Source organism: Musca domestica, unplaced genomic scaffold (genome assembly GCF_030504385.1).
Source record: "Musca domestica strain aabys unplaced genomic scaffold, Musca_domestica.polishedcontigs.V.1.1 141, whole genome shotgun sequence".
NCBI classification, from domain to species: Eukaryota; Metazoa; Arthropoda; class Insecta; order Diptera; family Muscidae; genus Musca; species Musca domestica.
Genome location: NW_026712194.1, coordinates 1,152,407 through 1,176,895, shown reverse-complemented (window position 1 = coordinate 1,176,895; position 24,489 = coordinate 1,152,407). Strand labels below are relative to the sequence as shown.

Below are 24,489 nucleotides of genomic sequence, written 5' to 3'. Positions count from 1 at the left end.
GGATAACCTCAAATTTTACTTTGAGGAATTTATTTCATTTTTTGCTGAGTAATCAATATTATAATCCAGACCGAACACAACACACTCATACACACACACACACACACACACATACCTGTGTAATCGCACTCAAACATTGGCACATTTCTAATGGGTTTTCTTAGTTTTTCATTTGTGGAAATTCCTTAGAGTTTTCCCATCACGATGACATTATCCATGTTGCCAACACAACACGTATTGCTGTCGGAAGTTGTGTTCGAAGTTCAAATGTGTGGCGAAACAGTTGTAAACTACTGCTGCCTGGCCCCACGTCCTCCAACTTCATGGCACTTAAAATATGGCATAGTTTTTCACAACTTAATCTGTCTCGCCTAGAAATCGATAACAATTTTAATTGAAAACAACCAAATCTAATTTATCATTGAATGTTGCCAAGGCAAGACGATGACACAGTCACTTCGAGGAATGGCCCATTCCCAGTGTCATCGAAGTTGGGCTTTCACTGACCTTCGCCACATAGTTAAATTTCGTATTGTGCCAATGCATGAGTAAAATATCAGCCATCATTCTCCAAAACACGGACTGTCTCAGATACCGCATTAGATCGCAGACAGCTTGTGTCAATGAGTTGGTAGTTGATCGCGATCAATTCCGCCGGGTCATAACAATTGTGATAACTTGGCGATGGGATTGAGTTAAGGTATTTCATAGCAAAAGTGTTCATCTAAGGCTATATGATGCCCTGTCGTGGGTAATTTGCCTCTCTGGATATGTGTTATCTTACTTTCGCAATTTTTAATTCCATTCCGTATCCGATTTATGGAGGTAATGTAAAGGATATCAATATATTTTTACTTCCTGTGTAGTTCTTAAATTCTTGACCCGGGTAGAATTCTAAGACGTCTGGCTTTTGTAGTCATGCTGTCTTCTGAAGGAATTCAAAAAGTGAAGTATCTTTATGTGGCCCCTGAAACCTGGAGGTATGGCAGACTATACCAAAACGTAGGTCTATATTGATCAATTTCCCTTGACAAATTTATATATTGTCTACAGAGATTGGTCACAATAGGTCCAAGCTTTGGTGTAGCCGGATGGGATCGGTCAAATTTTCCTACGGAATCGCTGCAACTTGGTGTTTTGAAATCTGGCGATTTAAATTTATTTTCTGGTGGCTCACATTTTTACCATTTGCCAAAGAGTTGAATTTCCAAGCCACATGGCATTAATTCTGCTCCATAGAATGGCTCAAATCTTAATAAGGACATCCAATAAACTTTTGTCCACAAGCATTGTGCACTTCTCAGCATTTTACTCAGGACGTGACCACAAAGGAAATAACACAGAGTCCTCCGTTGAGTTTCGAGCAATACATCCGGCATCATATGCTGCCATTGTAACATGCCAAGGAACCCATATCATCTTCGAAGATATTCCAATGGCGAGGAGACAATGTGATTATCTAAAATATCAAATCTTACGGCAACTTCTTGGGGAATTTCTGCCATGACATATGTTTATGTTTCTTTGATTGTGTAAGGGTATCTGTGTCTGTGTGTGTAAGGGTGTGTGGGTGTCTTATCATTCACTTGACAGACATTTATGAAGACAACTTTGACGATGAAGAAAAGACCACAGACTCCTTAATAAAGGACGCAACAATACCCGAACGCTCAAGCATTGTTTTGTTAAGAAACCGAACAACAACTACAACGACATGCAACTCGAAAAAAGGATTTATTTGTTGAGAAGTTAAGTTTCTTTGTTGAGAGCCTTTGGGGAATATGTGTGTGTGTGTGTATGTAAATCACTATATGACACATGTGTCCGTCGGTACATGTTTGTTTGCTCGCCTGCGACCGTCGAAGGATTACAAATACCCCTCTGGTCATGTGAGTGCCAATAAACACAGGCAGCATGTATGCTTTGAGACTGTCCTCATCGACTGTGGGCAAAGTGTGTCGGAAGTTAACAAGTTTCGGTCTCAATGACTAATTGCTTAATTAGCATATGTCACAGACAAGATAAGAATGCCTCGGCCCAATAAACTTCTTCAAATACCCACACAACACAAGTGGGTTTGTTTACAAGGACCATGACTACGTCCGTTGTTAAGTTCCTTGGCACTTGCAAGGTCGGGAGGATCCCACCTTTTCTTCATGGTCTCCATTTCAATATATTCATAATTTTTTACTAATTTGTTTGTGAAAACTCACCGCACTCTTAAACTAATTTATTCGAAGCGATAAGTATTGGAGCGCATTTGGTTTTTGAAAACGAACAAAAGGAGTTTTGCAGACTTTATGTGCATATGTCGCTCCGAATGTGAATGCGAAATGTCCATATGAAAAGCGCTATTGAAGGACAGCGTGCCATATAAATTGTTTATACAACGACAATGAATTGCATTTCCAAAAGGTATCCAGTTAAGAGAATATCGTCTTAGCCGGTATGTGGGGAGACATCTTATTGAGGGTTGACAAAGACTAAGATTTTCTGGTTAGGTTATGTTTCTGGTGTGAAGGGCCCATATTTACGAGTGAGGTCTACATCGGTTAGACACCAGAGTGAACATATACAGGTTGACTTTACTTTTTTTGGAGGCATTTGGATTTTGTGGATTTTTGGGGGGTTGAGGTGGAAATTGAAGACCAGCAACAGAATCTACACCATCAACTACTTTGTACAAAAAAAAAAAACTTACATATTTTCATCGCAAAAAAAAGCAAGTTAAAAAGAATATGTCGGGTTTGCAGTCAGATGCATAGCCTCAGCCAACATCTGTTAGTTTACATTTATATTGACTTGCGTTATGACTATCATACTTTTACTCTCTATAGGGAACTGCGGAAGGGGTTGGAAAATGTTGACCATTTCATATCTAACCTAATTCAGGTATAATGATTACATGGTGCAAGATTTGGACTATATATCGACTACTTCCTGTACTTTATATTAGATATGAGATAATTTTTGTAAAATGTTGAAATATAAGCGATGTACCAGATAATGTGGACCGTAGTATTGCACTTCATCTAATTCCGGTAAAAATATTGGCATGTGCAAAATTTAAAGAAAATCAAACACTTATTTGTATTCCACAGGACCGATATCTACCATATTCACAACAGTCCTTGTGTCGCATTTTACAGGCTTCATGTATATTTAAAATTTGACCCCTTGTTGGGGAGGTACCAGAAGGAGTGGTCGTATATTTCCCATCTTCACGCCAGGCCTTGCTTTAGTAGAAATTTGAGTATGTACAATTTTAAGAGAATTGAATGTTCAATTCGCGATTTATGGTCGTTTTGGTTATTCAAAAAATTGACCCTTTCTGGGGGAGGTATCAGAAGGAGTGGACCGATACAACCTATCTTCACATCAGATCTTGAGTTGCTAGAAACATTGATATGTGCAAAATTTGACGGCAATCGACTGTTATCTCATGTGTTATACGAGTTACAAGTTTTCCAAATTTTGACCCTTTGTGGGGGAGGTACTTGATGTAGTAGGCCAATATTGTCCATTTTCGCACCTGACCTAGCACTAACAAATATATTGGGATTTTCAAGGAATGAAGAAAATCAAATGATCCTTTCTCGTTTTAGGAGGTAATTTATTTTCTTTGAAAATTTCGATCTTTTGTGGGGAGGTGGCAGAAAGAATGGACCGATATTTCCCATCTTCGAACTCGATCTAATCGATACTGCCTTTGAGAGTTATCGTGCGCACCAGCCAGACAGACAGACGGACGGACATCGCTAGATCGACTCCAAATGTCTTGGAACGGATTCGAGACCTAGGGTCTAAAATCGTTATTTCGATTAGGCACGTTTAGGCAATACCGAATGATATATATGCTGTCTAGCCATATGGCTGAGGGTAGAACTAGTCATGAGGGTATAATCAGCACACATCTTACTAAAAGGTTCACCCAATGAATAAACCGTGCGGTGAAAAGTATACAGACTTCCTGCTGCTTTTAAATGAAACAATAATTCTAATAAATGGGATTAGGATGTCTAAAGCTGTATTACCAGCTAATATTTTTAGTAGCAACATAGAGTTCAACATAACGATAACATTTAGACCATGCCGACGTTGATAAGGACCGATATACATCTTGGGACAAATTGATCAGAAGACGCTCCCCAAAGGAATACAACGAATAAATATTGAAATCGGTCGTCTTAATTATCCTTCAATCCCTTTACCAAAAAATGTATACCATTTTACATGTACGCGCTTATTGGAGAGAATTAACTGCCACTATCAGAGATGGTAGAACTGGTTCATCGCCAGTACTGGATATTAAAATACATACATCGGAGGAACAATTTTGGAGATTCCAAATTAAAGATAATGTCAGTACACTGCCAACAATGTGGACAAGGTTAATTTATGTTCTTACCGTTACTCAAACAAAACAAAAACTAATATCCTCATTAAAGTGGCGGTGGCAGCGACAGCGACAGGATGCGGGCCAAAGGGTTCGGGGGCATAAGGTGTTTCTGTTTGCCAAGAATTTATGTTTTCTGTGTAAATATTACCCAAAAACAACCCTTTTCAAATCAAACAAATTCGACCCACCACAGACCGAGTGACAGCAGGAAGACGGACGGGAGGAAAGTGTTGTGTAACTAACATGATTTTCCACACAAATGCGAGGATACGCGACACTTTCTCCTCCTTTGGAAGGGGTAGGCAGTAGTGAAACCCGAAAGTGAAAGGGAACGATAATGTTTGTAAGTTATTAATTTAAATATAACGTGTGTCGCTGGGCCACCATTAGTGTGGTCGGACAACGGCCTAGGCCCGTCATAAATATGCTGAGTTTATTGATTGCGGATGAGCATGGAGATGGCTGGGGGTTCGGGTTCATGCATAGGACACAGGACAAATGTCGTGTGTGTCGCTTAGACATTTGCATATGGCTCGGTCGGCCATATCATCCATTCGAACTCATTAATGGTTTATGATTATCTCAGATGTAACAAATTTGTCCATTGACAGTTGAAGTGCCTCTCGTGTACGTAAGTATTGTGAATGTCATAAAAAAAATTAGGGGGCCTCACGGTGACAATAATTCTAATGGTCGAATATTGTCGAATGTTAGAATCGTTGCTATCCTTGGTCATTCAAAACAAAAAAAAAAGACTTTTGCCGAACAGAAGGCTCCCTAGTAACCAGCTGTCCTTTGTGAGTATGAATGCTCGAATGTGTTAATGCCATGGCGTTGCATGGGGATGACTAAAAACCCCCAAGTGTCGAACACTTAGCATTTATGCTCTAAGCAATTAACACGCACAATGGGTTGTATGTAAAGTTGTCATAAATTTTCGGATTGTTACTTTCACCAGACATGAACATTCACATCCATTCATGTGACATGTTGTAATTGCCTTAAAAAACGATGCCGTAACACATGAGAAATTAAAAACGCATAACAACACAAACGACTATTAAAACTATCCCTATTTTATTGGTTAAAAGCCATAAAGATGGTGAAATGCCAGGCCGACCAATAAAATATCTGCGCACAGAAATAAATATTAGCTGCAGGAGCATGAGAACATTTAACTGTCCTCAATAAAATGCATGCATTTTGAAAAGATGCAGATCGGATCATCCGTACGAAGCGTAAAGAAATTTTAAGGACAATTCTAAGGAATTCAATTGAAAAATGCAAAAAAAAAGATCAGCCCTACCATCGAAAGCACAGGAGAAAGACTCCCCCCAAACTCGTTCGACCCATTGATGCGGTTATGTAATTGCCGCCAAAAATAGACTTCAAGCATCTCCTCAAACAGAAAAGAAAGTTCTTTGGCAAACCTTCGCTGAAGAGCATCCACTTTTAGTTTCCGCCAGATTGCACCGGCAGCAATGGATGAGAGAATGCAGAAGAGGGTTACGAACATTGAAAATCGTATTTTGTCCCCTTCCTCCTCCACCTCCTCCTCTTTTCAAACTGACAAAATGTTTAACGAAACATTCCGGATTTAAGAAATATTTATTAATTACGAAACTTTGATGTGGCAAAACAAAAGTTAATAATTGTAACCTCGGGATATGTTGGCACAAAAACAGCACCCACTCCGTTTGGCAAATCTTTACCCGATGTTCCCATTAGCCTCTATTCTGCCACTCTATGCAAATCGGCTTGGAACATTTGCATAAACATCTGTTCTGGGGGGGTGAAACGAGCATACGTGCATCTGTTTTCATGTTTATGTTGCTGTTGTTTTTGTTGGTGGTGTTGTACCGTGTTTTCTTTAGCTGGTGCTACTTTGCATCAATTTCGCATGTTAAACACTCTAAAGCACTTTGCTAAACGTTTGCTTGAATCATTCATTCATCCATTTAACACCATGTATGCACGAACCATAGAACATCCAATCCAACGCACACACGCTGGCATGCCCCACGAGCGCATCTGGAACACAGATACAGTCCAAGTCGCTAACATGGAATTTGTGAATGAGAACTTCTTCCACACGCACACACACACACGGCTCAAAAGATGTGAATTTTCTACACATCTATGGGGCTGTACGAGGAGCGTTTGTAATCCAACGCCGAAAGACTGCATTTTCAAACCCTGGAAAAATATTTGCTGGCCACATCGCAATCTAAATGACCACTCTATTTGACCGATGAGATTAGGGATAATATAAATTTAAACAGAAATACCGTAGTTGCTATTGCTATTGAAGCCTTCCATTCGATATATCATCCCATGTTCATTAGGAAGCTTAAGAATGATTTCAATTTTTCTGATACTGCTTCCAAGCTTATAATATCTCATTTGTGTGGTAGATCGCGATTTGTCTCTTACAGCGGAAAATATGCAGGAATCGGTGCTGGGTCCTTATATATCTTATTTTGAAGGATGGCACATCGTCTCTACAACATCAACAACTGCACAGATTAAAATAGATGTGTGTCAAACCTATAGAAGTTCAGATCCATGCTCCAACTTGAGTTGAAATCCAATTCGACTTCGGAATCCGCTTCAATACGAAGATATCTACTAACAGTCGCATTCCCAATATGAATAACCTCCCTCTTATAAAAAACAACTTGACTTTGGTTCAGCCACGCCAAAACGGGTGAGACAAAAAAATCTGAAGAAGAGCCCAACTTAGTGCCAACAACAAAATTGTTGCCAAACAATTTATTGCTAAAATATATACTCCCATAAACTTTTTGCCAAAAGACCACTTCCCTTGCGGGATGTGCGTGCGAGCGCGAGTGGGGCAGGGAGCGACGACGACAACGGCAGCCGCTTTTTCAATTTTCTGCATTGTTTTTCGTTTCGTACTTAAAAGTTTACACCGAATCTGTTGAGAATATGTGCGAGACAATTTACGAGAAGTGTATTGTCATTGTGTCTGTTGTGATTATTGCCATTGTTGCTGTCAGTGATGCGGCGAGGGAGGACGGTGTTAATAGAATCATTATGAGGTTGTCAAGAAGTTTCAACAACCAACCTAAGGCAGTGTCTAGGCCAGTCGTGGGAACAAAACAAAGCAAAATTGTCCCCAAAATGCTCCCCGAAGCAAATGCAAAAGATGTAGGGCAGGAGTTAGCGAAAAACTGGTTCTGATTTCGTAATCATTCACAATAGGTGCATATGTAGTCCGCACAAGAATGTTCTAATTTCTGGCTACTAGGCACTCAATAACCTGCTATCGTGGCTTGATCCTCCAGAAATTACTGTCGAACCTGACAGGTCACCTTCAACTCCGATTGGTTTTCAATTTGATGGTGATGTTTTTAAAATATAAATAGTCAGAGCTTAAGAAATCCTTTCTCCTGTAGGACTAAAATGCATGACTCAGACTTTCACAGACATATTAAGTTATTCCAACAATTCCAATTAAGTTATTCCAACAAGTCTGCCAGTTCAAGTCTGCATAAAGCAAAATAAACAATCTTAGTTATAATAATCTTAGTCTGCTTCTGCCACACTTCATGTTTGTTTGCGTGTGCGTACGTGTGTGTGTGATGTGTAAAGGTATAACTTTTTTTTGCTAACTAAGAGAAAACAATCCATTTTGTTTTTTATTCTCAATTCTAGCCACTTCATTAACTGCCACAGAAAGTTGTTTTCTTCACGTTTCGCCAACTCTTGTTGAGCGGCGCAACACATCTGCCACAGGACTCTTTAGTTTCACATTTGAATTGTAAGAGGCGCCAAAGGGTGTTGGGAGAAACCACAACATATTGCAGCTCCAGTTCATCTACATGGCGGTCTCGCCAGCGAGTGACTGTGCGTTTGGCACTGGCTTCGCCTCCGACTAACAAGCATATTCATTAACTTGGCAACCACCGAATCTTAGAGTAATGCTGTAGCAAGTGATACCACAACAACCATAGCTGGAACATACTCATATTCATAAGTTGCAAAAAGCTCTCCATTTTGGATGAGTTGAAGTTTGAATTTACACTTTAAGATCTGCTCTGGCAGTGGGAACAATGGACCGACCAGCGAAATCTAATGAGGCAATCACATCCGATTGCAACGCATCCTATTGCATAACAGTTGTTTTTTTTCCCTCTCTTTGTGTACGTTCGCCACCTAGCCTGCCATATCTACGGAATGAATGAATTACAGAATTACATTTCATTAATGAATGTATGTGGGTATATATTCGTATTCTGTTTTCTTCTTAAAAGCGGTTTTTTTAGTTTTTCGGCTTTTGTGGGACGGAAGACATGGCTGGAACAGTGCGCCCGTCATCCTCATCATCGGCAATTCCCTTGTCTTTGGCACCGTTAACGATGAAAAGGGCGCAACGGCAAAAGTTTAAAGCATCCACATCCACTTGGATGAGGTAAATTGTGCTCTGAGCTGTGAAAGGCATGCCATTCATTCGCATCCTTCTGCCGTGAATCCATTCTACGTTCATTTGGTTTTTGTATTTTAATTCGCAGTCTATTTCAAAGGTACAAAAATAATATGCTCTGTGTTTTTCCCTCTTTTTCCGTTAGTTTTGTTTTGTTTTCTTTTGTTTTCTTTTGTTTTCTTTTTGCAAACATACATTTTATAAAATGTTCCTTTTTTAATTTCTATGCATCTCCGGCGTCCTTACGATTGAGTGCTTTCGTTTTAAGTTTTGCTGTTGTTTTTCTAACTTTCCATCCCAACGTTTTGGTTGCTAAATTCCTCAGTGCCTAAACAAAAAAATTTGTTGTGGAGGCACCTCTCCACAGACTAGCAATTTCTTTCTATTCAAGTGCCAAGGGGAAGGGTTTGGGCCCAAACGTGCCGAGGCGTACAAAAGTGACAAGTTGACAAATAGATCTATGTTAATGCATCAAATATGGCATTGGTTGACTAATGCCACTCCCAAAAATTAAGGAACGGACCTACCGGACCCCATTGGTAGCACATCGTTTATATTCATAAATATCTTTTACAGGGAGAATATCATCTCTCCGCGGACAAGACATCGATGCGTTCCATGCACGACTTTTGGCTTTATGAAATAAAAAACTAAACTCTACATCTGTCGTGGCTTCAAGCCTTATTACATGAATACTGATATGAAAATTATTATTTTTTAATTGGAAAAAAAAAGAATTGATAATCTCAAAGATCAGAAAATATTTGCTATATTTGTTGCATGGCATTGTGTCAAAAGTGCAATTGTGGAACACTGACAAAGTATCAAAACTAAAATTTTAAACATTAGAATCGAATACACCGAGAATTAGGATTAGACTCTAATTGTGATGTTATCAATTTTTGAAATCAAAATAACCCTTTTATAAGTCTCCCGTAATTTACGTATGATGGCCACGATCGTTTGAGTTTTGAATTTTATTGTTTTGATTTGAAATTTTAAAGGGTCCCATCAAACCAGTTTCCACATCGGTACGAACTTGTTGCGCGAGCAAAAGCCCATAAGCGGTTACACAGTCAATTAGCTCGGTAAATACGTTCATGCATGGGAACAATTGTTCTGCCCTGTGTGAAGGGGACTGACTGACCACCAATAGAGTCATGTTGAAGTCCTCTTTTCGCACCTCAAATGACCACTGACCACATATTCGCGTCTTCGGTGTGTTATTAATCCCCTTGCTGTTGTTTTGTTTTGGCAGCACTGGTCCGGTTTGTCGCGGTTAAGTCCCATGTAGAACAACAACTACAACAACAGCAAATGCAAACAAAACAAACAGCAAATGACTCAATTTTCCACAATTAACAAAACACTGACCTTGGGTCAATGTCGAGCCTAGCCAAGAAAGTGAATAAAAAGCAATAACAACTACAACGGGATAAAAGGGAAAACCGGTTCCCCATAAAACCAACCCTTGTTCGCGTTAACAAGCGATTTGAGCACGCTTTCATCGATGACACCCTACACGAATTCATAATGCTAATTAAGTGAATGCTGAGGAGGGAGGTCGCACGAGGGCCAGTTGTTGACGACCAATCGAATGATGACTTTCAGGAAGATCATTAAAGTTTGGTCGCCACATCAACACACACAAGTGCAACGCCCTCCTCAACTTTGATATTCCTTAATAATAGTTGTAAGATTGCGACTATCCAACCGAATTTACTGAACCTTGACACTTTAGTGCCTTATTAGTCCGGAATTCAAATTCCGAACTTTATTTTAATATAGGACGACGATTTGGCTGCGGATTTTCAGAGTTTTGGATGTATCTGTATCTGGTCTCGTTTATCGGTCGAAGTGGCTTTAATTAATTATTTCGACATCATAGTGAATAGATGGATTTTGGAGCAGACCCCATATTACAAGCATACTCCAATCATGCGGAATGGGCTGCATTTTTCTATTGTTACAGGTTTCTGCCTATGAGACAAGCCCCACATTTTTTAATAATTTCCACATGGTGGAAGTTATAATCTCAAGTAGCTAAAACTTAAAACGGAACGAAATTTGACCTACACTCATATAGGAGACATATATGTATATTATTGTGTGTGTGTGTGTGTGTTGCTCCAATGTGGATGAAGGGAGTGAAATGCATGAAATGCGACAGATTAATGTTGAGCCGTTTGTAGACATTATGTCGCTTCCAATGAAACTGTCTGCACTGCTGACTATTCTTCGTTTTTTGTTTTATTTTAGAGATTTGTTTTTACACTGCCGAAACATCTCACCCGCAACCTTTATACCCCATAAGGTGCGAGAATAACTGCACAGCTCAGCCATAATTCACCTCCTCGTCCTCGCCGTCATACGTAATGGATACATTTCTGGATGATTAAGAGAAGCTAAATTTACAATCCAGCCGAATTTAAAGCGTGGAATCATCCATCCGTCTATCTCTATTTGACGTCTCTATTTTTGATGATTTTTAATTTGAGGAAAAATGCAATTCTGACACTTGGATATCATAAATTGTTGCGAGAAAACAAAAACAACGACCAAAAAGAAAGGTGGCTCAAAGTTGGACTGATGGATTGTAATGAACGAGCTGGAAAGCGAACTAGATGCCATCGAGTCCACTTAATAGGTAGATAAAATTCAAGGATGCCAAAAGCATAGTCACATGGAGTCTCATCTGATTCAGATGATTTCTGTGGTACACCCTTTGGAGCATCCCATTTTGTTTTTAATTTACCAAAAACGTATACATTTCCATTTAATTCTTTCCTTTGCCGTTCAGCGATTGGGTCGTGGTTATGGTTACCAAATATCCTTCCTCGCTTTTTGAAAGCATTCCCAGTCTTCCGCAATCACTCGTCCATGGAGCAGAACATAGTGGTGTTTTGGGAAGGGTTTAGACTTTTTGTCCAAAATATATATTTTTTCTCAAGTGGCGAGAAGAGATATCCCAAAGCAGCATCAAGGAGGCAGACAGGAGGAGAGCATCAGCAACGACATAATATAAAAACAAAGTGATTTCTTTTGTCAACGTGTCTGCCACATCATTCCTATTGTGTGTGTGTGTATGTGTGAGTTGTTTGTTTCCCTTCGTAAAGTTTCAGATTAATAATTTGAAAAGTAAAACACATTATTACCGATATAGTACACAAACACTAAGCAGATAGAAACACAACAACACAAATTATATTGCGGAATTAAATTTATTTTTATTCATTTTCTATGGACGTTCTGGATGACCGTCCACCGTTTAGTTGGCGTTCTTTAACGGCATTCATCACCATTCTTCCACAATTATGATAAGATAAGAATCAGATTCTAACCCATGACGAGGTTGCATACCAAACTGTCTGGTAGGAGTGAAATTCTTTCAAATTTCTCCACTGCGGAGAGTTATTATTGGGTTAGGAATTGGAACATTAACACTAATGGGTGTGTACTAGGTTATAACAATTGTCATCATCGCTGCAGACTCCAGTTCACCGAAATATTAATTTGGCTTCACCCGAAATTTAAAATTCCTCTGGAATACGACAGAATATACATAAATGTTTTAGATCATAACCACGGCTCGGAAAACATTTTCCGATTCACTGTGCCCACACTCTTTCTCATACAAACATCGGATAAAGCAGTTGAATTATACGTAAGGGATCGTTATCTTATCTTATCAGCGGTTGTTCGTATTCTCCAGCCATGCGGAGACTTTCGTAACTGTGGCGAAGAGCATGAGAGCAAGCACATAGGTGCGGTTCTGTTGGCCTACATAGGAGTCAGTACGAATTTTGAAACAGGTGAATATAGAAGGTACAATCCGACAAGTCAGTGAATGTGTAAACCGAAGAGTGGAAAATAATTTGAAAGAATTTGGAACGAATGACGGTGTGAACAGAAGAGTGTACAAATGTAATTGGAAAGCGAGAAAACAAGAAAACATTTCGAGGCAGCAAAGAGGGGAATAAAAAGGCTGCCAGGGATTGCTGCCCCAAACACGGATGTACTAAAACAAAAAATGTGTTCTGAAAACCAAAACCCCCTAAAATAACGGAGAGTACATTAAACGTCACGATGTTTAGGATTGATATCCTTGAGAACAACAAACAAATATTTGTTCTTTTAGGGATCCGAAGTTTTACTTGGCTAAAAGTGGTCATTTCGGGAAAATATTGATGCTTTATCGCAGACATTTAATACTGCTCCAGTTGATAACATATCAGTGGGTCTTAAAATCGCATTCAGAGTATATTATGTTGTTAGTCATCGTCATAGCGAAGTACTCTTAACAAAACAAGTGTATTCGGCTCGCTTTACCTTATCAGCAGCTATCTTACGACCACCACCCGCCCCTTACGACCACAACACGACGGTACTTGCCGAAGACAACGAAGCATTACAACGTGCTTATCAGCGTAGTTTAGTGAATGGCGCGATATCTGTTGCCCAATCTTAACCCCCCTAAATTCCTCTTTGTTTCTGTTTTTGTGTTAGGACCTTCAGTGGCGAATTTAAGACCTTTCAATGTCTTGTATTGGTTATCTGAAATGAATCATAACAACTGACGTCGCATTACAAAATAATCGATTAATTCGGTGTCATGTCCAAAACATTATGAAACTTTGAGGCGAAGTGCAGGAGATACTTCAAACTTGAAATCTATGGTGAAGAACAACAACGGAAACCCTTTTCAGAAAATATATTCGACTTTTATTTTTTTGAAATTGGAGTTGAAATTGTGGGCACTAAATATCATTTATAATTTGGAATTTCAAATACACATGATATTCCAAATTCTAATACAAAAAAAAAACACATGATGCAAGGTGGATTTTCCGGTGGTCTCACCCTCTAGTCAAACAATCTACACATTGAAAATGGTCGAACTAATATCACTAAGTCCAATAGAGAATATAAAATTGAGCCGAAATTGGGATTTGAATCCCCGTATCTCAAGCTTTGCTCGAGTCTGATTTACAAAAACAAAGTTATCTATTTTCTGGTAAAAATTTCTATATCAATCTGATCAATTCCAGAAAAGCCAAAGGCAGCGTCATTGCCGGAATTGATTTTATCCTCTAAACCTTTACGCATGGCGAGTGATATATTTTAAAAAATTTATAGCATAGAAATAAAATAATTTGTTGTTAGGATACTTTTGCTATCGACAAGATAAGGTCAAACGGCTGTGCTGTGTGTTCACAATATCTATGGACACACACAATGGACAGCTTAAGCTGTCCATTTTAGTGAACTCTTGTACTGGGATTTCCCCGCACTCGCAGCTGGCACAGGATAAATTCAAACAAGATTCCATGATTCTCCAGGCAGGCAGGGCAATTATCATTCTTAGCCTTATAGCATGTTTACATTGAAGTTTTTTTTTGCCGGGTTAACGTTTCTTGTGATGAGTGTTTGTGATAGATTCAATGGAGGAGGCTTAGGAAAATTAAAAAAATACTAATGGTCCAAAGCCCTCATCCATTTTTTTTTCTAAAACGCGATGGCACTGTTCAACGTGAACTTTCCAATTTTAGCAGGTGAGGTCAAAGATAAGTGATGGATGTAAGAGAATCGCGGTCAAAAGAAAAATCAATGGATCAAGGCATCGTAAATAGGGCGGCGGGAGGCTTTTACAAAAAAAAACTGTTCGATTTTGTAACAGCAATGTGGCACAGACTTCTAATTGATGCGATTTTAAAGCACCAAACACCAAAATATTTCCCCCAGGGCGATAGCATACCTGTAAATCAATGAGAAAGACAATCGATACAGGTGATATCATGCGGAATAAACCTCCATAAAAATGTCTCTTATCGGAATTTTCAACTGATAACGTAATTCACTTGTACTCGCTCCCATGAGTAATGCTGTCGGAAAGGGCTTAAAGCCAACGCACACCAATGTGCGCCGCACATATATAGGCCCGGAAATATTTTCCAAACCAGCGGCGGCATTTGTTTAACCCTGAACTAAATTCAAATATTATCAAGACTCTCGGCGTAGTTTGTTGCCCAAGGGGGTGGGGGTATGCAAACACAGAGCTGGCAAACAATGACGGATCTTTTGCATTTATGGTGGATGGTTCTTTCGCATTAGCATTTTTCCCTTTACATTCCTTTTCCTTTACTTAAGTTCCTTGCAAGTTAAAGATCCTTGAAGGTAACGGAGCAGAGCAGATTTAAATCAATTCTTCATTCACGGGCTTGTCGTTAAAATAGCCAAAGAAAGGGCTTATTTCTTTTAATTCCATAACACGTTGTACTTACTTCCTAAAACGTGCCCGTTAATATTTTGTTAAAACCCCCATGACTGGCTACGATCTTCTAGAAAGATATTTATTTACCTCCTACAACCTATAGAATTTGTTGAAATTTTGAAATAGCAGTATCGAGTAGTTTCCCAGATCTAGTCTCGAAAGCCAACCAGTTGGGAAGTATGTTCACAGTTCATTCATTCCAAACCTGAGTTGTATCATTTCAAATGGGAGCAAAGACTAATCTTCGAACGCAATTTTTCCCATTGCAGGATCAACGATCAAATACTTTCGAAGAAAAACACAAAAAAGATATGTCCAGGCTTTCGGGAAGCAGCAGCCTACTGGCTGTAGCTTTGGTTTATCTATGCTGCAGCATAGGCGTGACCGAAGCTCAGGAAAATGCACAACTGCAGATTCCGCCATCACTTGTGGAATGCTACAACACGAGCTACTTTATGAACCGCGACAATCGCTTGCCCTCCAACCTGGAGACGCTGATTACTCTGATTGAAAAGGTGGAGAATTCGTATGGCTTCGACCAGGACATTACCCAGTTGTCGATAGCTCTGTTGCATCGATTCCGACAGGATGGCATCCAAAGAGCACCGGGTGTGGTAGCCTCCCCCGGTGTCATACCTTACAGCCCAATAGGATTTCAATTTCCCAAGTTCCGCATTTTGTTGTCCCGTCTGATACCTGGAAATGCTCTACGTTTCCCCAACAACACGTTGACCAGAGAGGAAAGGTGCTCCCTACATTTTATGCTCTCCAGCTCTTTCGATACCCAAGTCAGAGGCGATGAAAACCAGGTCTGTAATAATCTGTCACAATACCGAGCCCAAAGGCTGCCTCGTGCCTTGGCTGCCCCGCAGCTGAAACGCAACAATTTCATTGGCGATGTGGAAATTTTGGATGGCTTGCAGTCGAAGAAACCAGTTCCTGGCGCCAAACAACGCATGAACCCCATGAACTACGACTACGATTGGGATGACATGGGCTATGGGTATGGCAGCGACTCGAATACTATCAGCCAGTGCCCAGTTGAGAATGGCGTTATCCGCACCAAGTGGGGTAACGTGGCTGCAGGCAACTTAATTGCCGGCATAGCAGCCGGTCTCCAGCCCCAAACAGTTCAACTGAAATCTCTGCTGGCCTTATCTCCCCGCCGCGGTGGATATGTCCAAAATATGCCTCAAGTGGCCACCGTCGGTGTGGACAATCGCTGGGCGGCCACAGTGGCTGGTGACTTGGCTGAGGTCGCTCTAGTCCAGGTCCCAGTGTCTAGCACTGGCCAGGCAACAGTTGGCGCCAGCGGAGCATGGAATAGCACCGTAATGCCCAAGTGGTATTTCCTCAGTCAACGCCAGAACATGGAAATGACAGACGCTGAAATACGCGGCGGTCTTGATGGCCTCATCATTGCTCTCAACATTCAGTCCTGGCGCCAACAGGTGTCCAACTTAAAGCTGTCCCAGTTGCTGAGAATGTACTATTCACTGGACGGTGTTCTGAACAGCGGCATTATGGCCTGTAATCGGGCGACCTACTTTACCCAAAACATCCAGATGACCACCATGAATGTCCAGGCCTCCGCCTTCGCCCAGGTGTTGGATCGGGAAATGCAGCTTCACGTGACATTGTCTCCGGATGCCATCGCCACATTCGCGGCCTCTGCAGCTTCGGCCCTGGGTACCTATATACGTAAGTAGATCACATTCAGTCATCAAACAGATTGAAAAAATGCTCTCAAGTGTCTGCGTGAAGTCCATCCCACACTGCACCCCGATGATCGAATTGCACAACTTCTGCCGGCTTCAACGTGTAGATTAAAGCGATTTGTTTTTATTTTCGTTTGTAGCCAACATGAACGATCTGTCCTGTTCGGTTAGTAGCGCCCTGCCACAAGATGTGTCGCAGTCGATAACGCCCATGATCAATATTTTCGTCTTCTTGGACACGTCATGGCCCTACTATCAAATCGTTGACTACGTAAAGTAAGTTCTGTCACCTTCACCATGACCGAAATATATCCGACTCACCATGCTTCTCCTCCTCCTCATTCCCCTCCTTCCGCTATAATTCTAGCTACGTGTTGGAAAACCTCAACATTAATCCCTATGCCAGTTCGGTCACTCTCTTGGCTGCCCAAGATGGGTCTGTCATTGTCAACACCACGAACTACATTTCCAACGTATTTGAGGCATGGAATGTAACCACTCACGCAACGTGTAAGTCCTTGTGTCCGATAGGCCGATGGCAGAGCAATGTTGCCAATTTATGACTTGTTTTCGTTTTTCAGTCGCGCAAGGCTTCAATTTGCCGAATGTGTTGAGAACCGTGCAAAACCTCACATACAACTACATGAATGTCCAGCAGACCAATTCGTCTGTGGGCGGGCTGTCCTTGGTCGCGTTGATGATACCAAACATGGCCACAATCAGTGCCACCGACTCCAGTTATGCCACCACCCAACTGCAGTACATCAACGAGCAAATGCCCGACCTGCGTTTCATCTACTATGCTGGCGGCACAGTCAGCCGTTTCTCCTCCTTTGTCCAGGACCCCACCAAGGATCTATTCCCCTTGACGGTGGGAACAAATGCGGCCACTGCAGGCGGTCCGGTTGTGATGCGCATCAAAAAGAGTAAGTTTCCCACTTTGACTCGTGCTTAAAAAACGGCCACATAATATTCTTTTGCTTTTAGTTCCCCGACAGATTGTGAATCCTCGATGTGGCGCTGCGTGGTACACATCCACCTGGGGCACGAATCAAATGGCCCAATACATAAATCCGGGTTACATCAGTTTCTATCGCTTGTCGCCCAACTACTTCTACGGAGCGACATCTGGACGCTACCTCAACATCCAGTCGCAATCCTCGTCCGTTCAATACGTCATCTGCACTTCACGATCCGTTGTTCTGCCCCAACAGAACTCAAGCAATTCGAGTAGCGACCAAACCTGCGTCACATTGCAGGGTAACACATTTTCCTACGATCTGTCCTCGGCCTGCAGCGGCTACTACACCATCCACCAGTGCCCGCCACTGTACGTTTCGGTGGAGGCACCCGCAAGTGTCACCACACAAACGTACTCATGTACCGATCCAGCCTGTCAATCGCCGGTCCAGACCCGTTATGTTATGTCGGTAGTGAACCTGGGCTGCTTCAGTGGAGTAGCAGGCTTGTCAGCCAGCCTGCTGACCCTCTTGCTGGCCCTGATGGCCCCCCAGCTCTTCTAAAACTACAAACAACCAAAAATACGAACACTTCCGACGCGTTCACCAAGCGAATTACCCAACGCCACATCACGATCAGAACAATTCTTTTTATACTTCCGCAAGCACCCCTCACCTAATCTTAACAACACATGTATTTTCTAGTTCACTATTCGTAAGCCAACAATTAAAACGCATTATTTTTAATTAATTAATTAAAACCTACTACTTTTAAATATTCGTCTTGTTTCCTTCCAATAAAAGCAACAACAACAAAAACGATTAAAAGATACAAAGCTGGACCTGGTCCAGCAAAAAAAAAAACACACACGAGAGCCTTGAGAGTATTTTTTTCAAAATCATGTTTTTATTGACTTTCTTTTCATTTTCCTCCCCCTCAATAATCCATCCCCTTCATCTTCCAAAAGCTCTCATGGACAAAAGTCTCAGTTCCGTGGCAGTGGCCGAGCCCGCTGACATAACAAATCGCACGACCATTCTGACCGATATATTCGTGTTTCTGGACACATCGTGGGAATACAGACACGTCGTGGACTATGTCAAGTAAAGTTTCGAGTGCATTTGCCCATCGTTGAGTCTAATCGCATTGTATCTTCCCCACAGCTACGTTGTCGAACGCCTAAACATCAATCCCTATGGCAGTTCCATAACGCTGCTGGCAGCCCGAGATGGCAGTGTGATGGTCAACAGAACATTTTACATATCGGACTTCTACTCGAACTGGAATGTTACGACCCACTCCAACTGTAAGTTTACAAGTTATTCATACTCTGATTATAGGTGTTAATCCTTGAGGCAAAGAAGCAGCCCACCATTCCAACCACAAATGTTACCTCTGATTTTTTTTACCGGTGATATTTTCTTCATATTTACACGCTATGTCGTGTACCCACGTAATATAATTCAAGGGTCGTCCAAAATGCTACACTTCTGCGCCGTCCTAAACCCTAAGCTCATGCAAAATTCCGTGTGGATTGGTTTTTAATTGTGACCTGTAGAGCCACTGCAAGATCAGGATAGTTTTAATGTTTGGTCCATTTGAAACCCTAAATATACATGTTGAAAAGCAATAGGCTTTAATTCTGACCCTAACTCTACCCCATGCAAAATTTGGTCTATAATTGCGACCTTTAGAGCAACTGCAAAATTAGGAAATTCGTCTGTTCTTGGTCCATTTCAACCCCTAAATATTGTGCGAAAATCTCCAAAAGCAATAGGCTTTAATTCTTCTATTCCAATTTGGACAGAAGTTTCTTTTATTTATTTTGCATTTTATTTATTTTGCATAAAAACGAACTTGATGCTAAGTATAATTGTAAGTCGGGAATTCGACGAGACAACATTTTTAGAGTTTTGACACTCGTGGTGTGAATGAGGGATTTGCATTCACGCGAATTCATGTCTCTTAAGAAATCAAATATTCAATCATACATATCGATAAAAAAAAATCTACTTTAATTCTGCCCTTCTCTGCGTGGGCTCTGACTGAGAGGCCCTCGCATTTCAAGCATATTTAATACTCACTTTACTCGGATTCAAAATAACCTCCTGTCAGTTCGAAATGGTTTCAGCTTGCCTCTGATCCTTAGTAAAGCCAGAGATTTGACATCCAGTATTTTAAGCTCCGAGCAGATAAAAGATTCGATGGGAGGCCGATCTATTGTAGCTCTTCTAATACCAAGTCCAATCGCCTTCGTGCACGAATACGACTTCGACTATTGCCAGCGATATGTCGAACGTTTGAATGCAACAATGCCCGAATTGAAATTCATATTCTATGCGGGCGGGGCTGTGATTCGTTTCACGGACTACGTGTCCAACCCCAAAGAAGACCTATTTCCACTTGACTACGATGTGGGCGTCGAAAAATGCGCTCAGCCGGTTGTAAACCGGATACGTGGAGGTAAGTGGAGGTAATATTCGTTACGTGGCGAGAAAATAATTTCTACTAATATCGATTGCAGTGCCGAGACAGTTATCAAATCCCTGTTGCACCTCACAGTGGACAAATGGCAACCAGGCCCAGAACCAATTGGTGCAATATCAAGAGCTTGGGAAAATAACCTTCTATGCTATGCCCCCCAATTATTTCTATCACGATGGAAGCATGCGCTATTTGAAGGTGAAACCCCTAAGTTCCGTGGCCTTTATCGTCTGCACATCACGATCGCTTAAGTTGCCCTACAGAAATCCCTCAGCCGCAAGCGCGATAGGTCAAGACTGCAAACAAATCACGACCAACGATTACAGTTACGATTTGACAGCCATGTGCAACCAGATGGACCAACTGCTGGACTGTCCTCCATTGTATATTTCGGTACAATCACAGGACTTTGCTACAACCGCTCAGGCGCTGTGTACTGAGAAAAGCTGTCCCACCCCCATGTCTGCCCAGTATTCGATAATTGTTAACAATTTGGATTGCACCAACAGAGGCCGGACAATGGAAACAAGCCACAGTATTTTATTAATGTTATCCTTACTATTCCTTAGTGTCAATCCATTTTAATGTCCTTTGACAATAACATTAGAAAATAATTCGAAATATATTGTTGTAAAACAAGCTTGAATGCGTGTCAGTCGGCTTGGATATATATGTATGTGTGGTTTGTATTTTTGTCATTAATCATAAAAATAGGGGCGAATAAGTCAATATAGCACCAGATTTTAAGGGATTTCTAGTAAATACACGAAGCAGAGAGCAGACCGACAACATAGAACAAATAATGTATAGACAAGGAAAGACGCTATTTTCCAATCATCGGATAAATTCAGTTCAGCAGATACAGCTGATTTACAAAAGTTGACTTTCTTGAAAGAGATACGAGAAGAAGCGGATCGATACTGACCAAGGCGTCAAGTAAGTATAACGCTGTGTCGATTTTGGATTACAAATATTATTTATTAGTGAAATATTACTACTTTTATGACGGAGAACCCAGAAGGATCGTTTTAGTACGAATTTACAAAAACCTTTCCTTTGCGCCATTTCGCTTACCATAGACTACAGTTGAAAGTTTGAAGAGATTTTCGTTAGAAGGAATTCATCTTAAGGTGGAGTCAAGTTAAGTTTTTTGGTTTCTGCATATCTCAATATTCCCGTCACAACACATACAATTTCTAAAAATAAACGCCCAATCATAACTTCAAAAAATGTTAATATTTTTACAACTTAAAATTATTGCTTTTAATGCCCTACACTGCACTGTGGTCGGGGAATTATGTCTTTGTGCATTTGTTTGTATCATAGAGAAGGAAACGAGTTAGACCCATAGTTACTTTTGAGGATCCTCATAGAGTCACTTTCTGTGTCAACTTATGCACTCCGTCTGTCCGTCTGCCTGTCCATGTATTTTTGTGAACAAAATGCAGGTCACATTTATTGTCCGATTGATATTGCGCGCTAAATGTGTTATATTTGTCCAAATAGGATGTATTTCGGCACGTCTGACCGAATTCAGTCTAAAAAAAAGTACTTGAAATTTGATGAAAATCGGTTCAGATATAGTTATAGCTCCCATATATGTTTCATTCGATTTAGTGTTCTGATTTGGATATAGTTTCCATATATATCTTCATCCGATTTCACGGTTATTGATCACCATATATGAAGTATAAGCCCGAATTGGGTACATTTTTTCATTCAACTGAATCTTTCCATTTCAAGGAACTCAGTTCCGATGTATATTCTCTTAATATAATCCTTCACGAATGAATATCGATTCAGAATTGGATATACCTCACATATATTTTAGTTCCATCTGAAACCAAATTATGACTGCACTAAAGCCATGATACGCATTCAAATAAGGTGCTGCGGGATCTCTACTAAATATGCATAGTGGTGTGGGGTATCATATAGTCGGACACGCCCGCCTTTTGACCTTTCCTTACTGGTTTGGATTGTTCAAATGTTTTTATATCAACCAGTGGTAGGCAGTAATTCACGAATCTTTCAACCTCCTTCAACACGACACGTGTAGTTCGTATTCACAATTTATATTTGCTTTCAGGCCCGCGCGTATTTCTTAAATACAACATAAGCTGTAAATGTGAATAAAAGCCCATTCATATGTAAATGTTTCAAACTATATATGCAACTTCCAGGAGTTTAAATGAATCGGTCTTGTGCCTTTGTATTGGTGTGCGCAATTATTTACATAGGTAAATAAACGTATAGACGAGGAAATCTTCTCACCGAGTATTGAATTCGAATTGAGTTAGCCCACCGCGCTGCCCATTTTCAAATGCCAATAAATACACATTTTTTAAACTTCTCAGTAAACAAACGACTAAATTTGTGAGAAAATCATAAGTTTTCTAATAAGTCCGAGTTTCATAATACAATAAAAAAAATGGCTTGGAACCATCTCACCTCTACATTCGAGAATAAAAGCTTCAGGTTATTTATATTGTTTGTGTCCTAGAAAACTATTTCGCTTTTTTGGCCTACGATATGGTTCATCGCAGCTGTACTTGCTGACATCTACTTTTGAGAATGTACACGACAGTATGCGTGCAAAGACATATAATAAGATGGGACATTAAATTGTTACAATTGAGAAATAGATGTCGTTGGTGTAGAACATTATAATGCTATTACTTGAGTGAAATTACTTTGCTACACTCTGAAATGCACTGGAATTCTGAGAAAAAGAGATTTTGGAGACAAGCCAATGTCATCTTCTCTCTCAAAAGAAAATTGTTTGTTTTGACATAAAAACAAAACAGACACAAAACATTGTACAGAAACGAAATCTCATTAAAAAACTAATGGAATGAGCCAACCCAAATTCAAAAATAATAGAATAATTCGTATAGAATATATGCGTATTGGTCATTGTTTTAGTGAAACAAAAATGTTTCCATAGCAGAAATAATGCCTCAATAAGCAATGTCTCCACAGTTCTATAAACATATGAAATGAATGTTGATTAATAACTACGCAAATGAGAAAGAAAAAACATAAAATATAGTTTGTATATTTATGGGACACCTTGTATATGTAGGAACCACATCGTCGCCTTTAAAACGATTCGTTTTTGATGTCTCCTTCTGACTTTTTCTATAAAAGCTCTTTTATTTTCAAAAAGAATGGTGACAAATAATAACATTTCACTCAATTTTGGGAGCCATATTTTTACTGAGAAAGCTTTCAGAAATGCATATTTTTCCAGTCGATATTAATGCCATCTATAACTAAACATTGACATTTTATTGGAAAATGCATTTTGTCCTATCTTTATAGTTTTAGGTCTTTGATGTGTGCTACAAAACTATTTCGATTTGTGTCAACACTATTCTCACAGTCAGGTTTGTGCCTGAAATACAGAGCACTTACTTCAAACTGTAACTCTTAATCGAACGTTGAAAACTGTGAATGTTGGAAAGTGCAAACAAAGCCGACATCTAGCGACGTTCTCATGATTTAATTAAGAGCCAAGACAGGGTGTTTCAAACTGCAATTGGCAAGCAAGCAGTCAAAACTGTAAATATTTTAAAGTGAAATATGTAACAACAATTTTTGTCAACGGTTGAAATGTCGACTGACTGTGATTACAATTCACAATTTAAGAAACAATACACGCTGACGCTTTGAAATGCCATTCTTATCTAACCTTCTTGACAAAATAACATTTTTTAAATAAATAAAAATTATTAGACGTTGACTTGTAGATGTTCTATGGGAACAAAGGGAAAATGGCTCCAATTTCAAAGTTGAAAAAGCCAAATTCACTGTTTTACTCTCCAGTCGAAAATGAAAAAAAACAACATTTATTTTAATTTTTATGTCGTACATAATTTTTTCTTTGGTTTGTTTTTCTGTTTAACAACTCCTATTCGCCCTGTCACTGTGTGGACACTTTATGTGCGATTGTTTCTATTTTCAATTGGGGGAGAGAGAGCGCACGAGTAAGAGAGACGAGTGCATGAAAACACAGAGAAAGAGAGCCAGTCTAAAACTATTCATTATTGGAATGACATTTGATGTGTCTCAACCATCACACCGGGCGCGGGGTTGATTGGGTGCCTGCATTCGTTGCCCCCATAGCTGGAGCTGGCCGACTGGTTACGCCGAGAGGAGTTTGAGTAATGTTTTTGTTATGACGCCAGCGCAAAGAGCATAATATTTA

At 40.2% G+C, this 24,489-nt stretch overlaps 1 protein-coding gene across 6 annotated transcripts; it reads left to right on the top strand.

Annotated features, from left to right (window-relative positions):
- The first annotated feature begins 12,543 nt into the window (after nucleotides 1-12,543).
- Nucleotides 12,544-20,949, top strand: LOC101888530 (uncharacterized). Of its 6 annotated transcripts, none has more exons than XM_059119306.1 (6): nucleotides 12,544-12,671; nucleotides 15,387-16,818; nucleotides 18,763-18,898; nucleotides 18,959-19,101; nucleotides 19,911-20,258; nucleotides 20,320-20,949. In XM_059119306.1, exons 2-6 carry the CDS (start codon nucleotides 15,429-15,431, stop codon nucleotides 20,862-20,864), a joined length of 2,562 nt encoding a protein of 853 aa, XP_058975289.1. In that variant the 5' UTR covers nucleotides 12,544-12,671; nucleotides 15,387-15,428; the 3' UTR covers nucleotides 20,865-20,949. The 6 variants fall into 6 exon arrangements, with proteins under 6 accessions (XP_058975289.1, XP_011292750.2, XP_058975292.1 ...); XM_011294448.3 differs by lacking the exons at nucleotides 18,763-18,898; nucleotides 18,959-19,101; nucleotides 19,911-20,258; nucleotides 20,320-20,949 and adding exons at nucleotides 16,976-17,111; nucleotides 17,203-17,345; nucleotides 17,417-17,761; nucleotides 17,823-18,572 and having other exon boundaries at nucleotides 12,546-12,671; XM_059119309.1 differs by having other exon boundaries at nucleotides 12,600-12,658.
- The last annotated feature ends 3,540 nt before the right edge of the window (nucleotides 20,950-24,489 follow it).